The following is a 19107-nucleotide window of genomic DNA, read 5'->3' on the forward strand; positions in this document are numbered from 1 at the left end:
CAAGCTAGCAGCTTCTAAACGTCTGAAGTTTAGCAAGTCAAGATTTTATTTTAAAAGAAAATAATCTTCTTCCTTCTGGCACCTCCAAGGTTATCAATCTGCCTAGGTGTGTGCCAAACGACAACCTCTAACTTGGAAGTGCCCAAAACTGCTGCAGTTCCTCTAATGTCCACTCGAGGTTGGTTAAACTAAAAAGCACTAAAAAGCATGTTTGTGACATGGTGGTGCAAAGCACTTCGGCCTTTGTAGCCAAGGATGAAACGAGCCATATGGATGCAAATCCTAGATCCAAATCCCACAGTGTTTATGTTCATGTAGAAACCTGACAGTCAACACAAGGTGATGAAGAAAATGAAGTTTAATGGCCTTCAAATGTAAAATACAAATATACTTACTGGTAGTGGACCCAGGAAGGCCCCAGAGTCTTCTTAAACTGGGTCAGACCCACGATGTCGATGTATATAAGCTCTACCACTTTATCGCCCTGGGTGGGGCAGCTGGATTTGTTTCCCATAACCTTTCGCATGATCCTGTAGAAAAAAGAAAAACAACAACTCTGATTCAGCAAATTGATCCACATGTCAAATTAGTTAGTAGGCAGCCACTGCATTTAATTTTACTAGGCAGGCCACTGATCAAAGCCAAGCATGTATACAACAGAGAAAGGAATCTGTCGAACTCACGATTAATGATCGTGATTTGGTTTGGAAATTTTGTCTCATCATCATCATCATCGTTATATTAGAAAAGGACAAACAACTTTGTTTAGTCAGACTGCTGACAGTTCATAAGCTGAGCTACTACAGGAGTTTTAAATAAGTTTACACTTTGTAAATAAGATTAATATTAATGTTAAAGGTGTTGGTTTGACTATACAGAGAATTATACCCATATAGCTGCCTTTTATTCAATTATTTATGAACGATCATCCTCCACACGAGTGTACTTGTTCTTAACATCCGTCCACCTTAAATAGACAGTTTAATAATAATGATCTTACTCTTTGAGCTCATTGAGGGAAGCAGAGATGCGAATGTTGTGGCCCAGCAGGTACAACGTGGTTATGAGGTCACTCCACTGGACCAGCTCCCCCAGTGGGCCCCCACTGAAAGCATTTTCTGCAATCTTGAAGCCGGACTCCTTGGTCAGCAGACCAAGATGGACCAGGATCTGACGGAGGGAAAAGTAGGAAAATAAAAAAGTAAGAGCAGGAACTAATGTAGCACAGCTTTCCATTTAGAAGATGAGAATACTTTTTAATGTTTGTGAATGTGGGATAAAAGTGCGATCAGACAGCAGTGACTGAGTCATTTCTTTCTTTCTTGTTTTTGACTGTTTTGAGCCACCGTAGCCCAGAAGAAGAGTGGACAAATAAAAGACACGTTACTGGTTTCCTATCTAAAAAAATTGGAAAGATTATTAAGAGTGCAAAATGTTTACAGTGCTCATTATAATAAGAGGTTTTGCTGTAAAAGCAGTTCTAGCTTTTCCTATGCTGACAGGTGAGCAGTGTCACATGCTGAGAAAACACACACAACTTAAGTAAAATATGAACACACAGGATGGTTTTCAGCTGCCGAGCAGGAACATAGTGTTCCACAGCGGGAGCTGAAAGTAATAGAAGGCTTTGTTTGAGGTGACCAGCACATTTTTCACTGCTGACAGCGTCCCACAAACACACTTGTCAAGGACTCACATGTACAGATGAATTCCTGAAGAAATCAGAAGCTGAAATCATCACGAGAAACCGTTCTTTGTATCATTACAGACTGAACAGATTCAACTGACAAAGTGGGTGGAAAAAAGCAACGGCCGGGTAAGATCGTGAGAGTTCTTGTTTTTGAAGGGGACGCTGCCTCACTTCAGCACCACGCTATCAAGGGAGCGCGATGTGAATTATTCAGAAGGGCCAAGGGAAGTGTGCAGTTATTCAGAGCTGGGAGCAGCTTCTAGCTTGGGACACAATGGAATATCTGTGTCAGTCCTTTTCCCAGCATCAGCTCTTCTCTGAGCAGAAGTGAGGCGGTCTACAAGTGTGTCAAAGTGTGTTTGGGTGTATATTGGTGTGCGTGAGTAAAGGTGGTGCATTCATTTCAACTGGCTGGTTGAAAGCTAAAAAACAGCTGCATTCTGCTGAGTTTTAGGTAGATAAATATTAGCATTTCACTTATTCAGCTAGAACATTTTTCTGAAAAGCACCAGTCTTCCCTTTCAGCCGACTAAACTTGGGAGTTTCACTGCATACTTTGGTATTGTGTCTCCATCTTCTACATATAATACACAAACAGGACACTGAGCTCACAAAAGCATTTCATCCATTACTCTGAACGCTGTCTGGAGGGCCTTTCCTGGCAGAGAGGAAGTGACACATTTAACGTCGGAGCCTGCAGTTACTCTTTACAAAACAACTGTAGCACAAAAAACGAGCAGCTTCTTTTCGTCCCTGAAAACAAGACCTGAGTGGACAAAAGCTCAGGTGAACGACATCATCATCTATCATGCCCACCTTCTTCTTCCGCCGCTTGCCCAGGTTCTGCTTTGCAGCCAGCGAGCGGATGGCGCTGACCCACGGCTCGGCCATGCGTTTGATCCTCAGCATCATCCAGCGGAACTCCTCCCGTTGTGACATCATCCGGTAAAGCTCTTCGAAACTGGTCCGGATCTCCGCCTGCGTGGAAACGTGGACACAAGTGTGCTATTGTAAGTGACTGTAATCTGATGATGTGTAGGTCCACAGAAAACATGACCATCAAGTTACTTCTTTAAAATCTCTCATCAAGACAGTGATTATGTTCCCTTTGTTATCTGCTTCACGTGTGTTTCTTCATGGCTGCTTTGTTCTCCTGCTGCGAGAAAATCCCAAAGCAATCTTTAAAATTTTATCTAATCTAATTCAGAATTTGCAATATTGCCTTCCAAGTTGCCAAAGGCTCGTTTTCTCTGAGTGAGCTCCACTAATACAAGATCCCCAGCTCAACCCCAGCACTGTGTAGCTACGATTAAAAGGTTTATCCAAATTGACTGAGTCTCACATTGTATCTCCTTGGATCGGCAGATGGATTAAACGGATGGAGACAGAAAGGCGGAGGTGGTCTGCGGAATGGGGGGGTGGATGAATGACTGGTGAATCTGGGCTTTAATGTGCCCTATTTGTCCTATTTAAGGGATTCTTTTTTAATGATCTGAAAACAAAAATGTTATACAGTGAGTTATAAATATATATAGTGAATTTTGAAAGCACTATACTGTAGTTATGGTTACGGGAACATCAGGTGCTGAAACATTTGGAGCACCAAGTGCTCCCTGTTACAAACAAATGTCTAACGGGAGAAGAGGAAGAAGGCTTAGCTGTGCAGGCTTTGATGATTCCCACAGAAGAGACATAAAAAGCACAAAGAAGGATCACTGCTACTTTTTTTCTGGGGGCACAGATTTCAAGAGACAGGACATGTTTGGGGACATCGTCATCAACTAAATGTTTAATAAAAAGGTTGTGAAGCAAAGCGGCTCATGCTGTGAAACATCTATCTGCATGTTAGTAATCTTTGCCTCTGTTGTGAGACTGCTGACTAACTGCTAGTAAAGCTGAAGTGTAACATATGGAAATGAACGTGGGGTCACAGACAGCCACAGAAAGGGAAATAATGTGAACACATTCAAATATCACCCCGTCTCATCTGAATACCACACTGAGCAGAGTAATGTGCTTTGTCACGTCTCCCTCTGCTCTCGTCTTTCTTTCCCTTTTCCCTCTTAACCCTCAACCAGTCACAGCAGATGGCCCCGCCCCTCCCTGAGCCTGGATCTGCAGGAGGTTTCTTCCTGTTAGAAGGCAGTTTTTCCTTCCCACTGTCACCAAGTGCTGGTTTTCTCCAGAACGCTGTAGGGTCTTTCCCTTCCAGTATAAAGTGCCTTCAGGCAACTGTTGTTATAATTAGGTGTGATATAAACAAACCTGAATATAATTCTTAGGAAAAGAAGTGAAGCTGTGAGTGAGGCGGCACTAGTGGGAGAAAGATGGAGTGCTAAGGAGAAACCACAGTGCCATTACTAGCTGCTAAGGTGGCTGAAACAAGGTTGTAGCGAGGCATTAGCATCCCTCATCACGACAGGAAATCGCTTGCACGGACTGAAGCTATTAAAATCTGTGCCTGAATTAAAATCTCCAAAGCCTGTCAAATGGCATGTCCCCGCTACTGAGGGCTCAGTGCTGTTGATGCTTCCAGAGAGGGGGATGAAGAGCGCTTAATATTGATTCACCCAAAGCAGAGGAAAAGGCAGGGGGAGGGGGAAGATACAGCAGACTTTGTACAAGCCTGCATGCAAGCTCTGTAAGTGGGATTTGACTGAGCTACTGCATTGGCACAGATGCAAGATCATTATTTCAGATTTGACCCATGGTTCCGTCACTCCGGCTTTCGTCTTCTAGAGGGTAAACATACCTCGATAGCATAAGCTATCGAGGTATGTTTACAGTTCAGCTCAGCCCGTTTGCTCATTCGCTGGCTCGATTTTACTTTGATTGGTTCTAAAGGCAGCTTGAAAAGCAAACATTTTAAATTGTTAGCTACTGGTGGACAGTTTTTATTGTTATGACACTTACTTTCACCTGACTACCAGTTCATTGTATATTTTAATGTATATTACTGGCTGCATATGTGTCACACTTATATGTTTCCGATCACACTAACGTAATATTAGACAAATAACCAGAGTATCTTCCTAGCCCTGCATGACAAAGTAACCCTGCGTCCTTGTTAAATCAGGAATTAAGTGTGATTGACCACATGTGTGCTTAATTTTAGTAGCCATTCATTTCAATAGAAACTGTCTGACAAAATGAGGTCAGCTAAAAGCAACAGATGATCAGTATTGGTTCAGTAACTTGCCTGAGAGTACTTCAGCAACTAGGGCTGTGCGATATGACCAAAATCTCATATCCCGATATAAGAATTCTATCCGATAACGATATAAATCACAAAAATGTAACATTTTCTGTAAATTCTGTGAATCTCGGGCAGCTTGACTTGCAGGAAGTGTTTCCAGCTGCGTGTCGTGTACCTGGAGTCGAGTATTTTAACAGATGCATGAAACTATACATTTATAGACATAAGTTGTAACGGCCGCCGTTTTCTTTGTGAGTATTTATTACACGGCGTGCTGCGGGGAAAAGCCTGTTCTAACGTTTGAGTCTAAGGTTTATTTATTTTTTAGCACTTGGCGGCTCTTTTTTGCTTCTCATCCGTAAATAATCTGCTCTTTCACGTGATTCAGTTTATTTTGAAAAGTCTCAACAGGATCTTGAGCTTTATTGTGAAAGGTTTCTGTGGAACATAAACAAGCGGACACGTGATGGTTTTACCGTCGTTGTTGCTAACGACAACACATAAAAACAGGCGCTTGTCCGTCGGTAATGTGGTTTTATTAAATATAAGAGAAAGAGAGAACTTTAACAAATTAATATAGCCACTACAGTGACCATCAAAACGGTGAAAAAATATTGCCGTAAACAGTTTATTTTGCGACACCACGAAACAAACGATAGCGTAAAATGAAACGATAGACGTTTTTATATCGTCATCCGATATATATCATTATATCGAACAGCCCTATCGGCAACCATGCTGGAGCAGCCAGCGATCAAACTGCCAACATTCTGTTTAACAGATGACCTGCTCTACCTCCTGAGATACAGCAACCCCTTATTTCTTAAAATGAAATATCCCACAAATGAAGCATAATGGAGTAGGCCTAAACATGCAAGGAAAATTAATGCTGATGATAAAACTTGCCAACACGCATACAAGCATCCATGAAATCCATTCAGTTAAATGGACCACAGCTATGGCATCTGTGTTGTAATGCGTCACCCGAACAACCCCGGCATAACAGTCCCTAATAGATATAGGCCAACCAAGTAGATTTGTTTTTTTAATAGTGAGCAACTGCAGCTGGTTACTCTCACACAAGCCTGTTTTTGTAACAACACGAGGGGTTAGTAGCGAGGGGAGACTATTATCTCTCCTGTCCGAGCAGGAGCTCGTGATGTGAGAGCCTCTGAAAGGTTCATCTCGAAGGGCAGCTGCAGTAGTCCAACGGTCCATTGTGTTTTCAGTTTACAGTTAACAGGAGATGTGTGCTGTTTTTCTCTCACCTGGCCTCTCTGGTCCATTTCTTCATTCAGGGTCTTGGTTCGCCAGGGCAGACGAGGACACCAGTTCTCCACCTACGGAAGAAGCCCAAAACACCTGTTCAGTTTACAGCTTTTTTTTTGCTTTTTTTTGCTTTTTTTTTTTTGTCTACATTTTAATCAGACATCCACTGGAACTGTGAGATACACACACACACACACACACACAGGCACAGAAATGTCAACATACGCACTGAGTACATTAGCATGAGTCTTCACTTTACTAGAGATGTAAATGGACCCTGCTGCTGTTCACTGTTGCTAAACTTGGAGTACTAAATGCCAAGAAGCAACTGCAGGAATCCTCTCAAGATCATATATATGTGATTATATAACACTTTTCTTCAGCTCTTTGCATTAGATAGCAACTCGAGACAATTTAAAATACTCCTCTTACTTAGAAAGCATTCGCTGTACGTTTCCAGCATCATTACTGCTTTACATTCTCGACATGACGGTTGTGCTACTGTACCTCCATTTTTAGAGGTAGAAGCTTTGGCCTTCAAGCTCACCTTCTTCAGGAAAAAAAACCCCTCCACTGTACATCTAAGCTGCGGCCATTCCTGCCATTACAAAAGTAGTTTTCCTGCAGCAAAATACTTCACTTAAGTCTCCGTCTGCCTGTGTCACTCACTGTTTTCATCCGGCTTTTCACAGATTATACACCAGTGCCAACCTTTACTTCAACCGTTTAAGCAAGCTTCGCCCTCGTCCCCACCAATTATTTATTTCATATATGAAACAAACTAATAACAAGAAGAAAAGCACTGGACCACACAGGAACTGAAAAATACAAGAAACTATGATTTTGTCTGACTTTCTGTTAGAAAGCACACGCCTCACAAGGTTCAAAGAGTGCATTCACACCCATTCAAACAGCATGTCCTTCAACAATAACAAAGGGTTAAACAGCAGGTGGGTGTGGCTTCTGTGTTTACGCCAACAGTAGAAAAAAACTGTCTGAACCAAAGTTGTATCTGCTTCATATGCAGATACGCTGGTGTGATCTGGGTGGTAAATTCCAGCTCGCAGATGAGTGGCTCCTGTTTGATGATGAATACTAACACCTCAGGGCAGGGATTTAGTCTTCTGCATTCCAAACAGCCACATCTTGCTGTACGCTGTGTTCGTGAGCTGCTTTTTACTTTTAATGATGTCTTCCTGTTTATTTTGGATAGGCTTTGTTTTTTTGGTTTGGTACTTGATAATATGTGAGGGCCATTGAAGGTTTAAAAATAAAAATAAAAATAATGAATTAAGGGGGGAAAAAGCAAGAAAAACCCCACAAATGTAAAAGACTAATGGCCAAACTCATGAGGACAAAAAATAAGGCTTTATAAGGAAAAACATCTTAAACTTAAAAAGGAAAATCCCAGTTTTCCAAGAAAAAATTCACAAGTTTATGAGAAAAGATTCAAAAATTTAGAATTTTGTTTTAATCGTGTAGATTTACGACTCGTTGGATGACTGTTTTTTTGGGTGCGTGTGCGTCCCATATGACCCTTATGGACCATTGATTTGTTTGTTGTTTTGGCCCGCTTAAATCTACTTTTTAACTCCTCCAGCTTTGTAAATTTATTTTCATACAAACACAACATAACGAGTTGTCCCTACGGCTGTTTGGGGAAGAGGACTGCTTTTCGTGCTGTCTCTGCCCTCCATAGACGAGGGAAAAGTACCCAACTGTCACCGCTAGAGCAACACACGGGTCTGTAGGTAGGTGAAGGTGGGACACAGCCACACAGCTGAGGATTTGGCTGATGCTGAACAACTTCCCCTCTGACTGCAGGCTCCATATTCCATCCTGTTACGCCTGATTTAAATCACTTCTTCTTTCTCAGCGATTGCTTCTGCAGTTCCTTCCTCTTTTCTTCAACCGTTTGTACATACAGATGTTTATAGAGAAGTGAAGCTTAATTTTGCATTTTGCTTGTCTTGGCAAAATCTGACTCTGTACAAGTTGCGAGTGTTTATTGTCAATCACCAACACACCACCATTAGCTAAACCCTGACCTTCTCCCGCTGACATCCATCAGGATGCGCTGCCCCTTTGCAAGGTTAATGCAGCGCTTGACACGTATGAATTATACATGGTAAAGGGTGTATGATCCAAGCTTGAGTTTTTTTTTTCCTCTTTGCTAAGAAGAACTGTAAGATTAGAGGTGAAGAGTGAAGGATGTTAGCTTAGCAGAGTCTTTATAAATTCTGACAAATATTTCTGTTTGCTTCCTGCTTCCATGAATAGAAAGACGAGGTTTCTCTCAAACCTAATGGATTCCACTAATGTCCATCTCGCTTCTATTCCCATACCGACCAAGCCAGGCTTTCTGCCTTCCTTACCAGTCGACTGCTTTCAGCTCATATACAAAATTCATAAGAGGCTGCTGACCTCTCTGAATCTGAAATCCTACTTTTCCCAAAAATATAACGCCTCAAAACAAAACAATACAAACATGGAAGAGCTCTCTAGTGGAAGCTCGATTTCCAACTTTAGAATTAGTTGATGAAACAACTTTAAGGCAAACTCGAAACGAAAGGCTCGCTGATCAAACGGAATCAGCTGCTGTGATCTGCGGAAGATCTTTGAAATGAGAAATCACAGCGGAAGTTTTATGTGAAGCAAAGCTGGTTTTTTTAGTGTTTTTGCGGGGGGACGGAGAATTTTATCCAGCATTTCATTAGCACAACTTTTGTATTCAGAATCAGATTAAATTTTTAATGCCAGACTTTAATTAGAATTAAGGAAAAGATTAGCTCTGTCGCCACAAAACGAGTACGTGTCCGTGTTTGGGGCAAAGATAAATCATGCAAAAAATGGAAGGTCTGAAAGTGTCCCTTGAAGGAACTCGTCAATAATGAATAATCCCTCCACCGTGGCTTTTTCCCCCCATTTGCTGGGACTGAAGTGAAGTCATTCTGAATCTCCCTTCATATGCTGCAAACTCATCCCTTGAAGGAGTGCCTCGCACATTACCACATCACCCCCCTCCCCACTCCCCAGTTTCCCACTGAATCATCTCCTCGTTCTCCCTCGCCGTCCTCCTCAACACACTAATTTGCTCTCATGAAAAATGAAATCCCCCTTTTACCTCTCTACTTATTTTTAGCACTTCATTCTTTTGTGATCACTCTCAGTTTGCAGGAATGTTGTCAGGCCACTCTGGGTATGCAGTATCCATTTTTTACGGGTTGTCTGTGGTTTTTTGCAGCTCTTATCGCACTCTTTGAGTCCAAAGTGAACAAACCCAACGCACAAACCAAAAATATACCGCAGAAAGGGACCATGCAAGCAGCGGGAAAACAGATCAAGCAACTGCAGGCTTCTGAAAAAAATGTAAGACTCTTCATTCTTCGAATATACGCAAAAAACAAAAATGTTTCATCACAGCGTTCTTCTGCTTTTAAGGGAATCTCTTATGTGTTTCCTTATTTTACGCAGATTCAAAGCTGGATGTTAAACCTGCAATGCCAAGCGAATCCTATTTGATACATAAGCTGTGAGACCTCTACATCATTGTGATTTTTCTGACTTTTTGAGACATATATATAATAATAGTAATAATAAATAATTATAATAATATTTAAAAAAGACACAAGCACTTGCTACAGTGAGGAATACACGTTGCACAAAAATGCTGAATATAGCAAACATGAAACAAATTAAAACAAATTAAAACTAAAATTTTTGTTTTGCTTTATTTGTCAGTAAACACATCAGATATTTCATTTCAGGCTATAAATAATGAAGCTGGCTCATCTACAAGGAGCCCCAGTGAGCCAAACGCTCAGATATAGACTGCTCTAAAACACTCTGTTCCAGGCAGTTTTCTTTACTTTCAGCTCTGTATGATGTAACTCAGAGAAGTTGCTTGCCCCGCCCACCAAGTGTATTTTAAACATTTGAATAAGAGGCAGCCAACTAAATGAAGTTGGCTTACGTGGATGAGAAGGGAGCAAAAACAGCTTCACTAAAAAAATTAAGTAATATAAAATAAAATACAATAAAATAAATCTGCCCAGAATGCTAATTTAACTAGCATTTCAAATATAAATGCTATTTTAATTTCAGGTAATTTTGTTATACATGCACAATATAAAATAAAACTTACTTGACTGGTGTACATTCAGTTTATAACAAGCACATTTTCCTTAATGATTGGGTATTTGAACAAATAAGCCTTTGATTTTATATATTTCAGTTACATTTTACAAAGAAATTATTGCTTCATGTTTACTGAGGTTGAAAAATAATTTTTTAGTGTTTCAGATGGGACGAACTGGGGGGTTGTGCCATGAGCCAGTGTAAACTAAATAAGGATCATTTTGATCTGTGAATCATGCCAAGCTATGCTGGTACAGTCCAATAATAAAAACAGAAAGCTGGAAATAGGTTCACATATTTTTTAAAGACAGAAAAATGAGTAACTCATTTATCATTTTATATAGTTGGTAGAAAGCACTGCATTTTTATTTACAATCTCTTTTTAAAGGGTGACTGGGCGACGAGGAAATGAAACAATTACGCGAAAAAATGAAATAGCCAGTGAATGATTACAGTATGCGGCTCATATGCAACTACTTCAAGTCTTAAACTGACTTAAATTAACACAAGAAACCAGTTATAACAATTACACCATGTTTAGCAGCGTATTTAAAAACTGTTCTGCTCGGTGGACAAACATTTATAAAATAATATGAGGATGAAGGTGATTTCTACTCATTTCTGCTTTTAACATCTGAATGTAGGCAGATAAAAAGAAACCAGTAAAGGAGACAGTTTTTATATGTAAAAGCCAACTAATGAGAAAACATGCAGAGACACAGAGACGGACACTTAGCAGCATACAGAGAACAGTGGTGTATCTGCCATCAATAAACGCACAGCATGTATATAAATGGTAAACAGTAACCAGCTTGTTAAGATGCTGGTCAGGTGCTTTCATTAACAGCAGATCACTGTTAAGGTAAAAATAAGGTGATATGTGGAGCTTTTGCATCATCTATCAACACCGATTTAGCACGCTCATACACCAGTGCTGCTTTTGCCATGTTGATTTTGTACCACATGAGAAGTAATTATGACGATATAATACAATCAGTCTTTTTTATCTACATTTATTAACACAAAAAAGACAAAGGATTTACCTCGCTGAGGTAGATGAAGAAGGAGCAGGTGGATCCATCCACGCCGTAGTTGGCGTAGCAGGCATCAGAGCGCCACATCTCCTTCATCCACTAAGAGGAGAAGACAAATGTGAGACTGGCATACTGACCCAACATAAACTTTAATGTCACACGTATATTGTAAGAGCCACAGACTGTATATAAAAGACCTCCACTGCTGAAACTATAGTGACCGTATCTGAATGAGAGGGTGATATGTTTGAGAGCAGCCTTACTAACTTTGTGACAACTTTCATGTGTGACTGAGTGGAAATCCGTCAATGTGAAAATGTCATTCTTCACTGAAATGGAAGAATGTAGAATGTCTTCAATAAAATGTGTGGAAAGCTGGGATTGATGGAGACTCTGGATGTGGACTGCGATGAGAAACTCTTCTTCTAATTTGATGTCCGGCGGGCAGATTTCTGTGGCACTGGCATTTCTGTGGAAGTGGAAGGGCTGCTGAGCTGAGATGTGGACTGACAGCTATCCTGCTTGTAGGCTCGAATACGTCATGCATGCTGATTTGCAGTAACCTAAGGGAGCAGCGCACTGGCAAACAGAAAATCGACTATTCAAAGCGCTTCATAGTTGGGAGAACTGGCAGATGGGCTCCGAGTCGTTTGGAAGGCAAATGCATGGAGATTGCGTTACTTTAAACAATGACCAAAAAGAGCTCTGTGAGTAGGAGAAAATGAATTTTTCAGATGTTTTACTCGTGTGAAATGCCAGTTTACTGAAGTTTGATCCCTGTTCTGAAAGGAAAAAAGGAGTTCATGTGCAGCACTCGTGTAGATGGTGTATGTGTAAGGAAAGCTTTGGCATTTCCTCGTGCCAAGTTGGAAATTCTAACAGTACAAGTGGAAGATTAGGATTGTCTGAGCAGATGGTGTGTATGATAGTCCCCTGTCAGCTTCAGGGACACAGACTCACCAACATACAGACAAAAAACAAAATGAGACAATGGACAAGCATATGTACAGCACGTGTTATGCTTTTTATTTGGGTGTATGCACCTGTGTCTGCCGGTGCCCGTCTGCCCTAGAATTAAACCTGGCTGTCATCTGCTCATCCAGCCTGCAGGTACTGTACAGCAGGGTCATGTGGGAGTTTTGGGAAGTATGCATTCACAACGGCAGTGATGCATTAGATGTTAAACTGAAGGCAGCAGTGTGCCATCACAGACTGAATTAACTAGAAAAGAACACTAATAGAAAGCACTTTCTTATTCCCAGCTCCATGTCTTCAATCTCAGACTATACTAGAGTAGCTCTGCATGAGTTCTGCTTCGAAATAATTCCTTTTTTGCCTTATGATGGACCTTGGTCCAGCCCCCTCATTTCATCCACTGTTTAAAACAAGTAATTTAAACTTTCTTCTGATTGGTTGCCACTTGCAAACAGGAGGTCTGAACAGCAGGTGGGTGGGGTAAATGTGCTCAGGTTGGGCTGTGTGTCTGAGATGACCATATTAGGGATATCATCTCTTGGTGATGTCAGAGTCAAGAGTGAACAAAAATAGTCAAACTGTGTGACGTCTGAGCCAAAAGACTTCACACACCTCACAGCTTACTCAGACGTTATTGTGTTCCTATAACCATTCATGAACCATCTTTGCTCTGCGGCAGGGACCATTATCCTCCTGAAAGAGGCCACAGCCATCTAGGAGTACTGTTTCCATGATAGGGACTCTCTTCTATCAGAAACAGCGTTGGATTTTTTTTTTTTTAGCAATTTGAGCTACAGTAGCTCGTCTGATTGATCCGACCAGACGGGCCAGCCTTTGGTCCATCAATGAGTCTTGGCCCCATGACCCTGTCAGTGGTTCACAACTTTTCCTTCCTTGGACCACTTTTGATAGATACTGACCATTGCTGACTGGGAACACCCCACAAGAGCTGCAGATTTTGATACCTAGCGTCTACCCATCACAGTTTGGTTCCTTGTCAAACTGGCTCAAATCCTTACAGTTGCCCATTTTTCCTGCTTCTAACACTCCCTAATACATCGCCCCCATGAACAGGTGCTATGATGAAGAGATAATCAGTTATTCATCTCACCTGTCAGTCATAATGTTATGCCTGTTCGGTATCTATACACACTGTATGTACGTCATATAAGATATAGATGAAGACAAAGATGAACTTCACTGCATAACATCCTGAGTTGAAACTAAAACTTGTCGATATGTGTCTGAAGTCGTTGGACGCCTTGGAAAATAATATTTAGCCATCCTGTGTACACCAGATAATTGACTAATTAACCGATTTAATTGCAATCAGCCACCAAAAAAAAAAAATGCAAAGAACTCAGCTAATCAGGCTTTAGCTTCACTGACTGTGGAGACAAGATAATTAGGTTCACACCAGATGAAAAGCATCCTCCTTCAGGACTTTAGGGGCTCTGCACTTTTGTAATAAGAGATCGTATTACAACGACATATATGCACTGAGTAATTTAATGCAAACAACTATATAAAAAAAAGAAAAACATTCATTAATCATTCACAATTATTCGAAATATGAGCCGGTGGTGCTCTTTTAAATCTGTGTGGGTGTTTCCAGCTTCAAGCTGCATTGCAGATTTTTCCTGTAATAAAAATGCAGAGCAACAAAAGTGTTTCCCAGACCTGAGTTGGCCTGAGTAACAGTTAAACCAGTCTATCTTGTGATCCAGGCACATTTACAGAAACAGGCTCTGAGGTATGTTTTCTCTCCTTTTGTTAGCGAGTCAGAAGTGTTACCTCATTAACAGCAACATGTTCATAACATGTGACATGTTAAAAACATAGAGCACAGACTACAAGGCTCATTATATATGAGATGACTGATGTTGTGTGGTGCTGAAAAGAAGCTGAGGGAATCTGTTGCGATCGGTGCGCGTGTGGGTTACATGAGTGGTTCTTCAGTGCATCACCATTTCAATCTAGAAAACAGCATCATTACTAACTGACTTCAAATACCTGGGCCACCCATAATTTAACACACAGGTATGAAGAATCTTCTTTTTTTTTCACTAGTAGTCAAAAAATGTGCAATATAGATTTCATTGAAATGTATCATGAATCACATTAAATGTAACGCAAACACCTCCAGTATGGATAAAACTAGTGTCGCGTCTGCTTGTTTCAAAGTTTGTTACCAGGTTCACTGACACTGCTGCTATCAATTATTCCATCAATTAATCTAATAAGAGAAACTTCTGTTTTATTAATGAGCAGTAATAAATAAAAAAGAGAAAAAACACAGGTCAAATTCAAAATGAGCTGCTCATTGGTTTCCATTATGGAAGTCGCAATGTTTTTTGTTTTACCTGTGAGAAAAACCCCAAACAAAAAAAATGTACCTTTACTCAGTCGTCTTGGAAGGCTTTATGAGTTTTTGTGTTAAAGTGTTTGTGTCTGTAAGCCTTTAAAGGAGAACGTGATGGCTGCAATGAAGAAAAGCGAGCTCATCAGCATTCTGAAGTCTGCCCTGTGCTATGATGCAAAGTTTTTGTGCTGATGAAAATAAGACGTTACGATGGTGTACATGTTAATTAATGTCCAACCTAACAAACTTCAGACCAGAGTTTTATTGGCCCTGAAATTACATCTTTTATTTTTATATTTTGAATATTAATGCAATTTAATAAACCAATTAACACCCCTGCATCAACTCTTTTTGTCAACTGTCCATGTAGAAGCTATAAGCCAGATGCTGGTTATGTTTTGTAGATTACACTGTCATTTGTTTTCTTTTCTGTTCGCTATGAATTTCTGCAGGCAGTTCTCCTTTCAGTGGCTCGTCTTTCACATGTTTCAAACCTCCTATTCACAGCTGTGCTCAGAGAGTGGGATGGAGAGGCCTGTTTTTAATGTGTGTTTGTATGTTTGATTCACCTTGAGCTTGCCCTCGCAGTGAGGGAAACCATCCAAAGGCGGCAGCTCGCACTTCTCCTGGGCTCCATTTAGGAGGTCTGGATAAAGAGAAAGAGAGAGAAACTAAATCAATAAGGTCGAGTCAGTCAGCTCCAGAATTCTTTATCTGTCTGCGTGGGGGTTTTTTGGTTTTGTTTTACTGGATGCATCACTATTACACTGGATATAATAGAGACACAAATATTAACATCTGCAGTTCACACTGAAGGTCTGAATTGTGAGGGGAAATGGAGCATGTGTGGAGTACACAAAGCCCACACACAACCGTGTCACATTTATCTTTCTAGCTCCAATCACACTGTCAACACCTTCTTTATCCCCCCTTCTGTTGACTGCTAACTAGTTTACATTATAATACTTACAATAAACATGTACTATGTTGGTCCTTAGGGCTAATGTGTACGACTGCCTACATTCTGAATGACCTATCAGATGTCTTTACAACACACAAAGAATTTTAAATGCAAACACGTGGATACAAAATCTGCTTTTTTTAAAATCTTGTTGATGTTTATCCACTACTTCTTATCCTTAGGCTGTAATAACTGGCAATGCAATCGCAACAATTTCTGCTACTGCTATTCTGCAGAACATGATGGTAGCTGTGACAATACAAGTTTAAACAGATGCTAAGTGATACAAGAAAGAAAGCAGTAAAGATTCAAAAGAGTGTAGGAATTTCTCAGATGTGATGCTCCACGGACAAGAAGCATAATATAATAAGGAAGCAATAACAAACAATGTTTAAATTCAAAAAGCTTTGCTTTGGTTAAATGTCACCTCTTATGCTTCTCCTTATTTTCTGTCACATATAGTAGTTAACGATCATTAAACCTGCCCAAAATGAGGTCGGTGTGTGTAAGAAACACCCCTCTTGGCCACAGCTAAGGCTTCATGCTGCTCTAAACAATCAGTCATGAAATCAGTTGTATTTATATAGCACAAAGTCAGCTTAAGGTAATTTGTACTGTAAGGTAAAGACCCTACAACAATACAGAGAAAACTCCAAAAATCAAATGAGCTACTATGAGTTAGCAATTGGCGACAGTGGGAAAGAAAAACAGGAAGAAACCTCCAGGAGGACCAGGCTCGGGGAGGGGCAAACATCTGCTACAACCTGCTGGGGGTGTGGGGAGGGAGAAGATACACAGGGGCAATGGCAATTTTATTTATACAACACTGACTCCTCCAGCCTACATGTCAAAGCATCCTTGGGCAACATGCTGAACCCTCGAGCTGCCCCCATCTTAAGGTGCTTACAAAGACAGGATGTGTGTGACTTTTCTGTACAAAAGGTGGCCAATCAGAAGAAAGATGGCTGACAGAAGGGAGCTTGTTTCAAACTGAGTGTCTGCACCAAGGCCCAGGATAACAAACGAGGATTATTATGAACCATGGTCTATGCAAAGGTACCTTTGTAGAGTCCAATGTAAACATCAAACTGGAAAGGAGGGCCCACAAAGGTTTCCTTCGTATAGAAAACAGAATGTGGTCCGTGCAAAAGGCTTGTAATAATTGTCACTGAAATTAATGAATCATCAACTTCAAAACAATAGTTAATGTTAACAAGTTAGCAGCAGCTTGTCTGGACCGCACAGAGATATAATCCAAATTTGACCTGACCTTTTCATCACAACTCACCCACTTTCTGTAGAAGTGAGAGATGCCACCTCAAAGTGCGGCCGCACGCCAAAAGCAGCTCGTAGAAATAAAATACAGCCCACTGATGCCAAAATAAAGGGAATTTTGGCCCGTCGACTGTGTCAATATCACGTCCAGCTCAACAGACAGAAACAGCCAGTGAGATAAATAACGTGCTACTTTAAAGTTATTTTCTGCAAATCGAAGACGACAGCATCTGTTTGACGACTCGAGAGTTTCGTCTTTGTGTCTGTAATTTCAAAGTAGGAACTCATCATATCGTTCCACTTGAAACTTGATTAAGACAGACCAGCGAATAAGAAAAAGAACTGAAAGTGTTTTGAGGCTGTGAGTTAAGAGAATTTGCCACAAGATGAAGTTGTACTCGCTCCTGCTCCAAATAAAACACGAGATCACAAGGGTTGATTTTTACTTTAACCTAAACTGGATGTTTTGCACAAGTATTTATGCCCATGACATGAGTCATCAGAGTCATCAGAGTCATCAGACAATGTGACAAGAATTGCATTAGACCTATTGCGCAGTGTGAAATGAAATAAAATTACACAATCATCCCAGTGGACAACAATCTCAGCACTTTATGTCTGGATGTCTTTTGAATTTGCAAATGGAGACTGGCCATTACCCTGCGGTCAGGGATGATGGTCATCTGATAGCATCACCTTCAGCTCTGTAGTCTCAACTCCATAAAAACAAAAAACCACAAAGGGGCAACAGCTGCACCAGCTGAAGCTGCAGTGATGCAAACAGTAGAAGAAGAATAAAAACCAGAAGCTGCAGTTGGAGGAGCGAGCTGCTGTGAGGTCTCCTCCACACTGATTTGAATGTCCCCCGCAGGATTAATGTGCATGGCCCGCACGGCTCCCAGTCTTATAATCATCTTTTCTGATATCGTCATTCAGAGTCGTCATCTGCCCTGACCTTTAGTGCCAGAATATAAATAATGGAAGGCGAATGGATAAAAAGCTCAGAGGTGAATGCCAGGCTGACGTAATGAGTTTGCGAGTGGTGTTTTAAGAGGAGGCTGCGTGCCGTTATGGAGGTGTATGCATGGAGCTAATCAGCAGCTCCAGCAGTGGGTCAGGCTTCTGTGGGTGGAAAAGGGGAAGGCGGAGTAGAGGCTCAGCTTATTTGCAGTGACAAGTTGCTGCAATAAACAAGTGCTATCAATAAACCTTCTCCCCCTTTACCTCTTTCTGTTGCTCAGTGTGTGTTTTCAGAGGAATGAGCGTCATCATACCAAAGAACACCTCAACAGTTAGATGCAGATCTACAGAAACTTTACACTGGTTGCCTTAGTCATTACCCAGGAATGCAGCAGAGGAGGTGTCGAGTACACAACAGATTTGAACCGTCGAGTCAGCATGACATACTATTAGTGTCTTTTCAGGTTTGCATTCTATCTTCTGTAAGCTATTAACCAATAAAACGCTTGTTGGCAGTAAAGCTGAGCGCTTGGCTATAAAAGTGGTGTGTTTTTAATTATTCCTTATTTTCTCTCTTTAAGCAAACTTCCTCTCTTACTACAGTCCCAATTCACCATCCACATATACACGCTGCAGCTATCCACCGCCATGCTGCTATATGTTTGGATGCAGAGGTCTACACACCAGGGTTGTCATGATCCTGGAGTTTTAAACTTGATATCAATACCAGAAAATACTTATTGAAATACGGCAAAGAAGTCAAATCTCAAAAAACTTGTCAATTTTCAGATCAATTTCTCAATTAGTTATTTAGTTTAAAAAGTATTTAAGATGAAAGGCTTTAAACATAAAGTCTCACTAACATTTTGTGCGTTTAAAGTATTTTTCGGACTCACCCGTTCTTAATGCAGTTGTTCACATCAACCGCGTAATTTTGCTGGATGAATTTGCAGGATTCATGTTTTATAACCAATTACATTTTTTTCCCGATTTCTTCTGATCCAAATAAAGCTGGGGATACACTGTGCCATTTTTGGCCCATTTTGAGACGATTTTTCAGTCTTGCAACCTTTTTGGGAATCGGCCGAGTTTCACCTTAACCGTGTGTCAAGCATTGTGTAGTATACGTGGGGTAATGAGAGGCGATTAACACCTCACAACCAGCTCCCAACCAGCAATCGTATGGTCACAAGAAAATCAAACCTGTTTGCGCAAACACAGAGATGGAAATGAAAAAGACGGACTAGC

At 40.8% G+C, this 19107-nt stretch overlaps 1 protein-coding gene across 2 annotated transcripts in view; it reads right to left on the bottom strand.

The window, feature by feature from the left end:
* mgat5 (alpha-1,6-mannosylglycoprotein 6-beta-N-acetylglucosaminyltransferase) overlaps positions 1-19107 on the bottom strand; it is a 112546-nt gene that overhangs the window by 44470 nt on the left and 48969 nt on the right. For both annotated transcript variants that reach the window (XM_003440854.5, XM_013268931.3), the window contains exons 4-9: positions 15233-15309; positions 11336-11425; positions 6155-6226; positions 2507-2668; positions 1001-1170; positions 396-530 (exon numbers count right to left, since the gene is read on the bottom strand). In XM_003440854.5, coding sequence (XP_003440902.1) covers positions 396-530; positions 1001-1170; positions 2507-2668; positions 6155-6226; positions 11336-11425; positions 15233-15309 — 706 coding nt within the window. The remainder of the gene's footprint in view (positions 1-395; positions 531-1000; positions 1171-2506; positions 2669-6154; positions 6227-11335; positions 11426-15232; positions 15310-19107) is intronic.

The sequence above is a fragment of the Oreochromis niloticus genome, linkage group LG23 (genome assembly GCF_001858045.2).
Source record: "Oreochromis niloticus isolate F11D_XX linkage group LG23, O_niloticus_UMD_NMBU, whole genome shotgun sequence".
In the NCBI taxonomy this organism is placed as follows: domain Eukaryota; kingdom Metazoa; phylum Chordata; class Actinopteri; order Cichliformes; family Cichlidae; genus Oreochromis; species Oreochromis niloticus.